General features: G+C 37.4%; 1 protein-coding gene across 2 annotated transcripts; it reads left to right on the top strand.

Moving 5' to 3' along the window:
• Positions 1-516: 516 nt before the first annotated feature.
• On the top strand, positions 517-13326 carry kif5ba (kinesin family member 5B, a). Of its 2 annotated transcripts, none has more exons than XM_043260553.1 (26): positions 517-818; positions 4331-4418; positions 4507-4580; positions 4969-5073; positions 5189-5237; positions 5364-5419; positions 5562-5649; positions 5821-5945; positions 6023-6127; positions 7051-7196; positions 7380-7528; positions 7766-7974; positions 8083-8151; positions 8243-8449; positions 8537-8680; positions 8954-9139; positions 9269-9386; positions 9497-9552; positions 9644-9753; positions 9831-9932; positions 10147-10207; positions 10315-10386; positions 10532-10636; positions 10978-11194; positions 11274-11403; positions 11695-13326. In XM_043260553.1, exons 1-26 carry the CDS (start codon positions 693-695, stop codon positions 11696-11698), a joined length of 2901 nt encoding a protein of 966 aa, XP_043116488.1. In that variant the 5' UTR covers positions 517-692; the 3' UTR covers positions 11699-13326. The 2 variants fall into 2 exon arrangements, with proteins under 2 accessions (XP_043116488.1, XP_043116478.1); XM_043260543.1 differs by having other exon boundaries at positions 8951-9139.
• Positions 13327-13848: the final 522 nt, after the last annotated feature.

Raw genomic sequence — 13848 nt, 5'->3', positions numbered from 1 at the left:
TTTAGGCCTGTGGAATCTGAATATATGACATCACGTTTATGAATAAAAAACCTTGCAGATGGAGATTGCTGTTTATGAATCATTGTGAATGGCAACAGATGAAGGGTGAACTTCAATAAACGAAAGCAGAGAAAGCTTTTTGCATTTTTACAGCATTACACTAGTAGGCACTAGTGGGCTACAGTAAAAAGTAAGAAATGTTGCAAATAATAAAATAATGAAAGAAATGACATTTATACAATATTGAATCAAATTGCATTGTAAATACATTAAGGCATCACAGAGAAACTGTAACAAAACAGCACAAAATTAGATAACATTAAAATGTATTTTCAAGATAATTTAATGTCATCTTTAATTGTTAAGGAGTCAGTTTTAGAGGAATTTTAAGCTGTTAGACAATTATAGTTTGTTTGTTTTTTTTGTTTAGCACATAATAATCTGTCATTTTGTCCTCATTGTTAGTTTTCTGTTAATCTCACTGACGGGGCGAGTGCGAAGTGACGTCAGCGTCCCGGAGGCCGGGTGATCCTCCAACGCGGCTCTTTCTGTTTAGTCACACGGGCCGAGAATCAACAACACAGGCCGGGATTTTGCAGCGAGGCGGCGTCCCCACCCCTCCGCTCTTGTCTGTATCCGTCTGTGTGCGTGTGTTCTGGCCGGTGTTCTCGTGATTCGGTAACCGGGGGAAGATGGCGGACCCGGCGGAGTGCACCATTAAAGTCATGTGCCGTTTCAGGCCATTGAATAGCTCGGAGGTGACTAGGGGGGACAAATACATACCTAAATTTCAGGGAGAGGACAGCGTCGTGATTGCGGTGAGTGATATTTATGGACGGAGGTATTTTGTATGGTTTATTTATCGGTCGGTCTCGCGCGAGCTGCTAATGCTAATGACCGCAGTCCATCAGAGCCGCAATTTGTCACGACCTGTTAGTTTGAATGTTTGACACCGACACCAGCTTCTGCATTTGGTCCGGTAACACCCGAGACCTACTTTTTAATTCGGGCACAAATGTTAAATTCGTTCATTTCGATGTCGTTTCCTTATGAGCTTCGTGCTAACCGTGTTAGCCAGCCCTGCACATTCAACGCGGAAACACAGTTAGTTTTACACTTTTAGAGCAGCAACAACTTCATTATTCAATTCGCTTATCCAGTTTATGATGTGGTTGCACATTGTGGGTTTAGATTATTATTTCAAACCCATAATTGTAGGTTTGGGTGTGGATGTATGTTGAACGAGCAGGAAACTATCCATATTTGTGGGCGTTTGTAAATACTGAGAGAATTAATATATCAGAAATGTTTCAAACATTTTTAGATCAAAACCCACTAACTATGTTCCCATCGCTGACGTCTCTCTTACTAATATTTAGCCGTGTTAATAATAAAGCCACAATTTTGTCAATCATAAGTGCCAAATTATGGTGCATGTGTGTGAAAATTAGTGATTTTGTAACAGGACAGATAGTATGTTGTTTGTTAGACTAACTACATTTTATGTTGTTGATGTACTAAAACCTTTTTTGCTATGACATGTATGATATCTAACCTTTACAGGAACATTTTAAAGTATAACTCTTATGGAAGTTTTTTAGGACTAGTGTGAATGATAGGTGGAATTGGACATGTGGTTGTATATTGTGTAAAATGAGAACAAAAGCTCAGTTAAACCTCTTTTTCTAGTACGTGTAACTTAGTGTCAATTGAACCAAAGTCCTCCGTGAAATATCATATTTAAAAGGACCAAGTAGAAATGCTGATGTTCCTGATGTGATCTATATGTGCTGAAACAATTCTTAGTGTTGCAGTGGCATCTACGTGTATATGTGGGTGGGGAATTGATTAATCATTGCCACTATGCTTTGATTATCTTTAAACCCAGTTCAAACATGGCAGTCTATATGTCATAAACGCAGAAGTTTTATTTCACGGCTGACTAAACTACGGCATGACGAATGACATTTGAAAGCAAACATGCCATGTGGCAAGCTGAATCATTCAGGTGACCACCATCCTTTTTTATTTAAATAATGATTTCATAGAGTAGCCTTCTTGTACAATCTCTTCACAAGTTCACAAATCTTTTATGATGCTGTTTAAGGGTTAGGTATTCCTGTCTGGTTACAGTGTGTGTACGTTCCTGAAAGACCGGCTTTGAAACGGATATGTTTGTTTTTGTTCAGTACTCGCTCTCTTAATAGTCCTCTTGTGTGTGCATGGAGATAACATGAGAGAGTGCCCAATAACTAGAGACTCCTTCAGGCTCTCCACAGTCATTTGAAAAGAGTGAAAAGAGTGTGTGTGTGTGTGTGTGTGAGCACTAGAAGGAAGGTGAGATAATGGTTTGGAAATAGAGCGCTCCACCCTGCGCAGCCCCTGGGACTCTGTGTGTCTATGCTAGATGAGAAAATAGTTAGGTAAGAAAGTGCCTCAATTAGAACTCTGGGAAATTTTTCTCTTTTCACAGGAGACTGGCCTCGGCTCTGTATCAGTGTCGTGTCCAGCACAGGCACAAGACTAAATGCATATTGCGATGTGCGCTGTAGATCGTTTCCTACTTCATTATCAGTTCAAATAAGAAAATATGTCCGCAGCAACACTTTTATGATATAACATAACATAATTAATATACATATATCATACAATAATTATAATGGTTAGTTGATTGTATTATTGTAAATCATTTATTGTCAGATATGTACTATCTTGTGCATTACAGATTGCTGTTGAGAATTATTTGTATAGAAAAGTGCGGGTCAAAGATAAAAAGCACGGTTTAAGTATCAAGACAATAAAATAAAGCTAAAAATATTTTTAGCCAGATTTACAGATCATTCAGTGATACAACAGTTCGTTATAACAAAAAATCCTGTCAGACATACTTACAACAAAAATCATTAGATGACAAGATTCCCCCAAAATAGGATAAATGAATTGTAATTTTAAATCTTTTTTTGTCCATTGTCATTAAGTGTGATGACTTATTCTGATATATTTTAATTGTAAGAATAAGTATTTCTACAAAAACATGTAAGTGTTATGCTGAATGACCATTTACTTGACATTTTGTTTTCACAGAAGTTATTTGAAACATTAGACACTTGCATTTAAATCGCTAAATGCCTTATAAAAATTTATTTTATTAAAGTTTAAAATGGGACTTGTCATCTTTGATCCATTTAATGTATTATATGTGTTTAGTGGCAGGCACTAGTCTTCCCCCACTGGTGAGTCCTTAGAGACGACTCCTTCAGTATTCAAAATGTACATGTTTTGGAGACTTGCAGCCACAGCAAAAACATATTGCAGACTGTAAACCTGTAGTGTGTGGTCAAAAAACTGTTAAACATTTCCACTGGCATTGTTTTAGACTTTGGACATCACGTCTTAAGTATTTTTCCTGATCTAACAAATAAGATATTATTTTTGTGACGCATAGAATATTATTTGATAATAAACACAGAGTTGTAGTTTTGTTTAGGCTTGGTTGATGGCGTATTCATCAACTTTTTTCAAGTGAGCTCATCATTTACTGATGATTAAACAGTTAGGTAGGTTCTTCTCATAGTAACAATATGGCATGCAATAATAGTGCAACATTTGCACACGTATGATTTGACATTGCTCTGATAAAACAAAGTAGCACTATAGTCAAAGATTAAACTTTATAGATCAGGTGAGAGAGTTAATGCAGATTGTTGTGTCATGATGGGTGTTGTGGTGCTTTTTTTTATTTATTTTTTTATCCCATTGCTGCTCCTGACTGATGCATATTTGTTTAAATATGTATAGAAATTATTCAGAAGTCTCTGAAATAGTGTTATATTATAAAGACCTTAATGATCTTCCCTTCAGCAAAAACTCAAAGTTTGCAGGCAAGGAGTTGGCAACCTTTCTTGGTCACTGTGCACTTTACCGGAAACTGAATCTGCAGTATTTTCTTGGCAGCACAGAACCTTAACCATTAAGCTGCTATAGCACCAATTGGATATCTTGTGATTTAAAAAAAAAAAGTCATACTCAGTTTACTTGGTTTTTTTTGTTTTTTTTTACAAAATGCATAATGTCATTCACATTACATTTGATTTTATCCCTGTAATAAAATGTAAAGTCATGTAACCAGCCATAAAATGCATCACTTGTTGTAATTCATTTTACCTGATTTCATCAAATGGGAATATTGGTAATATTTTTAGGTGTTTAATCCCAGCAAACCAAAATGGTGCATATTAGTTCAGGATGTTGCATGTTTTGTCACGGTAACTATTGAAAACTATTGAATGTGCTTAATATATGAATCTAAATATATTTATGTTCTCCACAGGGAAAGCCGTATGTGTTTGACAGAGTTTTACAGTCCAACACATCTCAGGAGCAAGTGTACACCGCCTGCGCTCAACAAATCGTCAAAGGTAAAAGTCAGAAGGTCACTTGATGGACCTCTGATTCAAACAAATGCAGAACATGGGATAAGTTTTAAGCATAATAATGTTTCCGTAGATGTGCTCGGTGGCTATAATGGAACCATTTTCGCTTATGGGCAGACATCATCTGGCAAAACACACACAATGGAGGTGAGGGAGAAATACAGTTGACACGTCTCTGCTGAAGCGAAAATAAAGTCAGAATTTCTATGGAAAAAAAAAAAAACTATTTTACTTAATCGCATTAATTAATTGTATTAGGTCAAATGTACTTTGCACTTTTTACAATTTTTATGGTTGTTTGTGAGTATATACTGTAGCAGCTTTTGGCAAATTAGTTATATTGGATTTGTGTGATAGTCAGCTGGCTTTATTTCTATTTTTGATCAAACAAATGCAGCCTTGGTGAGCACAAGACTCTTTCCGAATCCTTATAAATTTTATCGACAGCTCTTGAGCCAGTATAATGTAGCAAACAGATGTCTTTACACAACGTTTATTATACTTTAATGAATGAGGTATTGTGGTTGTTCTTTAGGGAAATCTCCATGACACAGATGGAATGGGAATTATTCCCAGAATAGTGCAAGACATCTTTAACTACATTTACTCTATGGATGAAAACCTGGAGTTTCACATTAAAGTAAGTCTTTGCCTGTGCACGCCATTTTATTTATCTTTCTTATTATTTTTTTAAAAGCTTAACATATTGCTTCATATTTGTATCTGCTCTCTTGACTGTTTTTACTTTTTGGCAGGTGTCATATTTTGAGATTTATCTGGATAAGATTCGGGACCTATTGGATGGTGAGTGTGTTGGTTATTTTAAGCCATTCATTTTAAGAAAGATCATTTAAAACTCAAAGGTTTTACAATTATAATGCTTCTTTTATTGTGACATACTATTTCTCTTTCTCTCTCTGTGTCTTGTAGTTTCAAAGACTAATTTATCTGTACATGAAGACAAAAACAGGGTTCCTTATGTTAAGGTGAGTTCCTAAAACATGATGTCCTGTCAGCGTTCATAAGTGTTCACTGTCCTGTTAAAATTCTTGTATCACTAAAATTGGCAATTGTCATTGATCTATAAGGAATCAAAGTTGTTTATTATAATTATGCGTCTTCCTTTAGGGCTGCACTGAGCGATTTGTTTGCAGTCCGGATGAAGTGATGGACACTATTGATGAGGGCAAATCCAATAGACATGTAGCTGTGACAAGTAAGAAAGCAGAAGTGTTTAATAAATACAATAAAATAAGCATTTTTCCATAATCAAAGACTAAGCCAGATCCTTTGAGGAAACTCTTACATCTGCATCCTCATTTGAGCTGATGCTTATAAACCATGTTCTGTGGGTTTAGTTTTAATAATGTGTTTGTGTTCCTTTCAGATATGAATGAGCACAGCTCCAGAAGTCACAGCATCTTCCTGATCAACGTGAAGCAGGAGAACACGCAGACAGAACAGAAGCTTAGTGGGAAACTCTACCTGGTCGACTTGGCAGGCAGTGAAAAAGTATGTGTGTCAAACTTTTGTCTTGTAGTGCAGTAAAACATGAGCCGAGTGTGTTCAACTTTTGTGTTCTCTCACAGGTCAGTAAAACAGGAGCTGAAGGTGCTGTACTGGATGAAGCAAAAAACATCAACAAGTCTCTGTCTTCTCTGGGCAACGTGATATCAGCCTTAGCCGAGGGCTCGGTGAGTCACACGCGCACAGACTTTAGATCAGTTCTGTACACTCTTTGTTTTCTAGCGTTTAGCTCCTGGAGCTGAGAGGCTAGTGCGTGTGGGTTGTGTTCAGAGATTAACTTTAGCTTTGTCTACTTCAGTTTTGATGTTATTTTATTGGTATGACCAGTAATGGTATTTGTGCATAGCCAAAGGATGATACCATGTAATATAATTAGTCTATAATTTAATATAATGTAGTGTAATTAATTTTCAGTTTCAGCTGAAACTGTTTTGTATGACTGTAACCATTGACCAAAATGGTGGTATTTAATTATAATTTTTCTAATGGTGTGTTTTGACTGTGGCTATTTAATGCAAATAATGCGTATAAGCCAGTAAAATAGTGCTGTCAAACAATTAAGTGCATCCAAAATAAAAGCTTTTGTATGCATAATTTCTGTATAATTATGTATCTGAAAATACACATACATGTATATATTTAAAAACTATTTATATATTAAACGTATTGCGATTAATGTTGTGGAAAACAAAATCTTCACAGTCAGTTTTTTCCAGTATTGTGCACCACAGTTCTCACTGTTGTCATATTTAATGCAAGTCCATATTTTAAATGATCACTAGTTTAACACTTTAACAAATACAAAAAGGAATTAAAGCTCGAGTAAAATATGAACAATGAAATTGATAAAACCAGACCAGATACATAAAGGTCCTCATATGATAGGGAGTAATTTGTACCGTGCTGTTGGTGTACACAGCAATCTTTGTGTTCTCCTCATGAAAGGCACTGTTTTCCACATTGGCTTCTGGGAACAGAATCGAATAAATGTATTGTATTTAATTCCCTCAGTTGTGGACATGGAACATAACATACATTTAAATCTGTTTTAGAAATATTGGTCCTGAATATTTCTTAATTTCTTTCTCAGACGTACGTTCCATACAGAGACAGTAAAATGACAAGGATCTTGCAGGACTCTCTTGGTGGAAACTGCAGGACCACCATCGTCATCTGCTGTTCTCCTTCCTCGTTCAACGAGGCCGAGACTAAATCCACCCTTATGTTTGGACAGAGGTGAGGAGACGCGTTCATGATTTTCTTTGTCACTTTTTATGGGCTCACCATTCACAGTACAGTTGTCAGTGGTCTCACTTGTGTTTTATACATGCATGAAAGAATGATCACAGCTGTGTATTTATGCAAAGAAGCTGTGAAAAGACAGACAACAGGGCTTTACAGCTGTAATTGTGTTTGCAGAGCCAAGACTATTAAGAACACAGTGAGCTTGAATGTAGAGCTGACAGCCGAGCAATGGAAGAAGAAATATGAGAGAGAGAAAGAACGAAACAAGACCCTTCGAAACACCATCACATGGCTGGAGAATGAGCTCAACCGCTGGAGAAATGGTCAGAAGCCTTGTTTATTTATTCATTTACATAAGCTATTTTTTTTTGTTTTGTTCTCAATGTTTTACCTTTTTTTGGTTCTGTCTGAAAACACGTCTATTCTGTGCATTTATTTATCTTAAACAGGGGAAATAATTGAACGTCATAACTTTTTTTTCTTAAAATACTTTATTTAGGTTTGAACCTTTGAAAGTACATGTTTGCATTTCCTCAAAGTTTCCTATTTTTGTCCCACAGGTGAAACGGTGCCTGCAGAGGAGCAGTATGATAAGGAAAAGATTAATGCTGAAGTAATGGCGTTGGATAACACAATTAATAATGATAAATTTGCATCCACACCAAGCATGCCACCCATGCCAGGGATGCTCGGGGCCCGACTCACTGATGTAGAGAAGGAAAAATGTGAGGTTGAACTTGCCAAACTTTACAAGCAGCTTGACGACAAGGTACATACATAATCATATACTCACAACACCTTTAATAGAAATGTCTAAAAGCATGGTAATTTTTCCTAGAGAAGATGATTGAACTTGTACTTTCTCATCTCTCTCAAGGATGAAGAGATTAATCAGCAGTCTCAGCTGGTGGAGAAGCTCAAGCAACAGATGTTGGACCAGGAAGAGGTTTGTGAACTCTCATATGCATATGTAAATTTGACATAAAAGAGTATTAACAAGAAAACATTTTATATTCATGCTTGTGTATGTTTTGCAGTTGCTGGCCTTGTCAAGAAGAGACCACGATAACCTGCAGGGAGAGCTGACTCGTTTACAGCTGGAGAACGAGGCATCCAAGGAGGAGGTGAAGGAGGTGCTGCAGGCCCTGGAGGAGCTTGCTGTCAACTACGACCAGAAAAGTCAGGAGGTGGAGGATAAAACCAAGGAGTTTGAAGCACTCAGCGAAGAACTTAGTCAGAAATCTGTAAGTGCCAGAAAGGTTATGTCCATCATTCTATAAAGAATGACAAGAATGAAACTAAACTTGACTTTAAAACATTCTCTGTTCCAGAGTACCCTGGCATCTATAGACTCAGAGCTGCAGAAGCTCAAAGAAATGGCCAATCATCAGAAGAAGAGGGTGACGGAGATGATGTCATCACTGCTCAAAGATCTGACTGAGATTGGCATTGCTGTAGGCAACAATGACATTAAGGTGAGTGACAAGTTTTTAAGGTTAAGGTGAAAAAAGTGAAGTGTGTATGTTCTGCCAAACTAGAATCACCAGCCCACAAATGGCTTATTGCCACTATAGTTAAACCAAGGATCTGTATCTGTTAAGTTTTTTACAGATATCTTAATGTTTTTTGACCTTTAATAACCGTAATTAGTTTATTTGAGGATGAAGCTTAAAAACAGCTTTTCAAAACAGAAAAAAAGGAATAATAAACATTTGAACAATACTGAAGAATATATCGTCGTGCAGCAGCATGAAGGCAGTGGTCTTATAGACGAAGAGTTCACTGTAGCCAGACTCTACATCAGTAAGATGAAGTCAGAAGTCAAGTCGATGGTCAAACGTTGCAAGCAGCTGGAAAACACTCAGTCCGAGAGCAATAAGAAGATGGATGAGGCTGAGAAGGAGCTTGCAGCATGTCAGTTACGCATCTCCCAGGTACAGTTTCACACTCCAGCCTCCTCAGTTATTTCTTGCATGGCAAACCCTGCGCTATATTATGTAAATCTACTAAACCATAACAAAATGACGAATAGACACATTAACAAATAATTGTTTGTTTTGTAGCATGAGGCGAAAATTAAATCTCTGACCGAGTATCTGCAGAATGTTGAGCAGAAGAAGAGACAGCTGGAGGAGGATGTAGACTCTCTCAATGAGGAGCTGGTCAAAATCAGTGCACAGGGTATACACAGGATTATATTACACCATTATTACTATATTATATCATAACGGTTTATGCATGTACACGTGCTGTTATGTAGTTATTTCTAACGCTTTTGTTTGTGGCCACAGAGAAAGTTCATGCAATGGAGAAAGAGAGTGAGATTCAGAGTGCCAATGAGGTGAAGGTAAGAAAAGTGTACACACATTGACAAATGGGCTTTGTATATGCGTTTTGTTTTGGGTTTTTTACATACAAGTATATGTTTGGGTATTTAGGAGGCGGTTGAGAAGCAGATCCAAAGTCACAGGGAAGCCCATCAGAAACAGATCGGCAGCCTGAGAGACGAACTGGAAACCAAAGAGAAACTCATTACAGATCTACAGGAGTATGATATGCAAATTATATCTTGAGCAGTAACAGTAATAATACAACAGTAATTAAGAAATTGCCTCCTCTCTCTAGTCTGAATCAGAAGATCTTATTGGAGCAGGAGCGTTTGAGGGTGGAACACGAGAAGCTTAAATCCACTGACCAGGAGAAGAGCCGCAAACTACATGAGCTCACGTATGTAATACAGCCTGGTTCTATTTATCCTCTTCTACAAGCGGTCAGACTGCTGTAACCGTTTATATCTGTTTTCTGCTGGTTTCTGTCGTGCATCTAAAGAGCCGAGCAGTTTTGCATAAGGCATAAATACACACCTGCATATTAAATGTATAATAAATTATAGATGTCTCTAGTGCCGAGCTGTTTTAATGGATTTGTTTGCACATTACAGTATGATGCAGGACCGCAGAGAACAGGCCAGGCAGGATCTGAAAGGCTTGGAGGAGACTGTGGTGGGTGCAATTCCTCGTCTCAGCACTAGGGGGCAACATAAAATGACAGTTTTATTTGTAGCGCGTAACTTGTATGTTCAAATAAAGTTATTTTTCAACTATTTAAGGCCAAAGAGCTGCAGACTCTACACAACCTCAGAAAACTGTTTGTTCAGGATCTGGCGACCCGCGTAAAGAAGGTAAGGGTTGATCTGTTGCACACCTTCCTTTTGTTTTCGTATCTATTCTGTGTCTGTTTTGTAAGTAAGCATAGGTCAGTGTAAATCAATATGCTGAGTTCGTAATGTTAGTCAACTTTCTGTTTGTTTTTTCATCTGGGTGTAGAGTGCAGAGATGGACTCTGATGAGACCGGTGGCAGTGCTGCTCAGAAGCAGAAGATCTCTTTCTTGGAGAACAATCTAGAACAACTCACCAAGGTCCACAAACAGGTAAATTCAAGCCAGAAAATTAATCTTAATCTTAATACTCACACATGTCAGTAAATGTTCTTTACTTGTTCAAAATGTGCAAACTCCTAACATAATTCCAAACGTTTTGCTTGTGTGTAATATTTTTCCTTCTACTCTATATTGAAAGATTTGCTGTTCTTTACTAGCATCACATAATTTTTTGATTCGTGTTGCCAAAGGATTTTTTATGGAAATAAAAATGTGCAAAACAACATGCATATTTTATTAAACAATAAGAAAATACTTTTTAACCCCTTGATTGTTTGAAGAATAGATTTCTCTTTTCTTTTTTTACTCGCTGGTTTTTCCGTCTTTTTTAGCTGGTGCGTGACAATGCTGACCTGCGCTGTGAGCTTCCTAAACTGGAGAAGCGTCTGCGGGCGACGGCGGAGCGCGTGAAGGCTCTAGAGTCAGCACTCAAAGAGGCCAAAGAGAACGCGGCACGTGACCGCAAGCGCTACCAGCAAGAGGTGGACCGCATCAAAGAGGCTGTGAGAGCCAAAAACATGGCCCGCAGAGGACACTCCGCACAGATAGGTGACTATTAAATTAATGCAACAGAAAAAATGTCCATGACCTTTCCTCTCATGGTTTGCTTGTATGTTTTTGTTTGTAGCTAAACCCATCAGGCCTGGACAGCAACCCGTAGCTTCTCCCACACACCCCAGCGTAGTGCGTGGAGGTGGTGGCGTACTTTACCAGAACAGCCAACCTATCAGAGGAGGCGGCGCTAAACAAGAGAAGAGGTTTGTACTGTTTTTGAGGTGGCTGTTTTTTGAACGAAGACCGTAATGGCACAAATTGCCGACCCAATTCTAGTGTAAAGGCTGTTTCACACTGAACGAGATGCAAATTTTTGCAGTCTATGTGAAAGCATCCTTTGAAATGTATTGTTTTATTCCAACACATCATTGCAACGGATATTTGTTTGGGGTTTTTTCACACTCGGTGCAGAAATGGTAGTATAAAAATCTTGGTTTGTTAAGCATAACTTTACCACAGTAGTTCTCACTGCCAATTCTTTTTGTCTTGTTTAGCTGAAGATGAGTGTTTTTTTTCCTCACTACCGAAGCTGCAAGAAGACTTCACGGAGATCTGTCATTCCATTAACATAATCCCTCCTGCTGGTGCACATGGGAGGACGTCCGAATCGAAATATTCATGGCTGTACAGTTCCACCAAACCCACCCACACCCTTTTTTTTTTTTTTTTTTTTTTTTTCTCCAAAGCAAATTATTTTATGAATATTGCACTCTCACACATGCACCAAACATGTTCTAAAACGGAAATCAAGATTTAAAAGTAAGCAAAGCGAACCACTGACACAGAAGCAGTGCAATCAGCTCTAATCAGTCTTCGGCTGCTCTCTGCACATCTGTAACCTCTGATTAAACTACTGCCTGATAACTGTGCAAAAGACCTCGCTCCTGGCTCGACTTCATACGGGTCAGCGTCTAGACTGCAGCAAGCTTGAATAGAAAAAAAACAAAAACAACCCTGAATAGAGAATATCCAAGCGTGCTCATCAGCGGATCTCCTGTATCACTACAAACTCAGATATTCCTGTGTGAAAGTACTCTGAACGGATTCAGATCAGAAACCAGATGGGTTTTACTTTCTGTAGTAACTAATGGTTCTAAAGGGGAAGGTGGAAAGGATTGTAGACGTGAGTAACTGAGCCTTACACAGCAGGCTAATGCTGGAAGCATCTCAATTCAAACTTGCGGTTGCAAAGGCTAATTATTAGTTTTTTTTGTTGTTGTTGCTGTTTTTGTAGCCAAACAACTGAAGGTGGTCCTGTCCTGCTTTTCACAGATCACATCCTGCATATCCGACTTCTTATTTTAACAGTCATAAATGTCTATTTAAGATAGCTGTGTGTGTGTGTTACTCTTACTTTTTCTGCACGTATCCTCACTAATACATCACTTTGTATTTTTGGACTTGCAGTGGTCAGCTGACATCTGTAGAAGCTGTCATGTGATATCATTGCTTTCTCGCTCTGCCACTGTTACTGATCAGCCAGTCAGTTTAACAGAATGATGGTGGGGGCGGGCTTATGTTTCATACATTAATAACTTGTATCTCCTTGAGGACACTGCAGACATTTTTCTGTTAGTTTCTGAATTCAAGAGAGCTTAGAAGTCGCATCCACAATAAGAAAAATGCTAAGTCATTATTATTCAAGCTAGTCTTTATTTTTCCTTAGGCTTCACACTCCAGATATTGTTAAAGGAATGCTTATGAATCGTGAATTACAGGACACGACAACCTTCTGTATCGTTTTCAGCTGTATTGCTTTCTGGGTGTTTTGTACCTATAAGTGACGTCATAAGGACCATTAAGAGCGCAGTTGTGTTATTAGCCCTAAATTCTTCCCTTTTCAGTGCATGAAGGATAATTAATTGACTTTCATGGGGAATGCCACACATTTAATTAAACTTAAAATAATAGCTAATTTTTTTTTTTATTACTGTGTAATAGTAACTCCATGACTTGTTGAAAGAGAGTTCCACCAATGGACAAAGGCGCTGGATCATTCCAACAGTACAGGGTGGTTTTGGAAGATTCTGGTTGAAGGAAAAGAGTGAGAGGGAATGAAATTACTGATGACACTTTCTGGATGAACTGCATGTATGTGTGTGATTAAAACAATATTCTGAAACGTCTCTTATTTTTCTTTTTGTTTTGTTACCTTTAAATTATTTTGATTGCATCATGATTTAAGCCTATAACAGTGATCACGCTCTTAAAATGGCCGAAAATTGCTTTTTGCCATTCAAGATTTTTATTTGAGTTCTTAAAATATAAAGCAACATAACTGAACAATGACATTGTCTCTCTGCTTGACGGTGTAGGCTAAAATAAATTTGGATTTTTTAAAGCTTTTTCTTTTAAGTTTAAAAAGGTTAAATGTTAAGTTTAAAAAAAAAAAAAAAGCTAATGGTTATCTATTTTTTATGAATTTTGGAGTGTGCATTGCATTAATTAAAACATGTTTAATATATATTTTTATAGTTTTTATCTAGTAATGTTTATTTCTATTTATCTTAAATATTTTATATACATAATTTTATTATTTGTTTTTTATCTTAAATATTTGTAAAGATAGGGTGAATAAAAATGTTCACTGGTAAGTTTTATTTTTGAACGAACTGTCCCTTTAAGAACGCCTGCAGTACCGATGCGTG

This window comes from Puntigrus tetrazona, chromosome 2 (assembly GCF_018831695.1).
Source record: "Puntigrus tetrazona isolate hp1 chromosome 2, ASM1883169v1, whole genome shotgun sequence".
In the NCBI taxonomy this organism is placed as follows: Eukaryota; Metazoa; Chordata; class Actinopteri; order Cypriniformes; family Cyprinidae; genus Puntigrus; species Puntigrus tetrazona.
The sequence above is the reverse complement of the archived record's forward strand: the minus strand, read 5'-3'. Positions and strand labels throughout refer to the sequence as shown.

What these genes read in the sequence shown, in the direction of transcription:
- kif5ba (XM_043260543.1), top strand. Translation starts at nt 693, where the DNA reads ATGGCGGACCCGGCGGAGTGCACCATTAAAGTCATGTGCCGTTTCAGG. An exon ending in ACAGGGTTCCTTATGTTAAG is followed by an intron (nt 5,420 to 5,561) that starts GTGAGTTCCTAA and finishes GTCTTCCTTTAG; the next exon opens with GGCTGCACTGAGCGATTTGT. An exon ending in GTCAGTTACGCATCTCCCAG is followed by an intron (nt 9,140 to 9,268) that starts GTACAGTTTCAC and finishes TTTGTTTTGTAG; the next exon opens with CATGAGGCGAAAATTAAATC.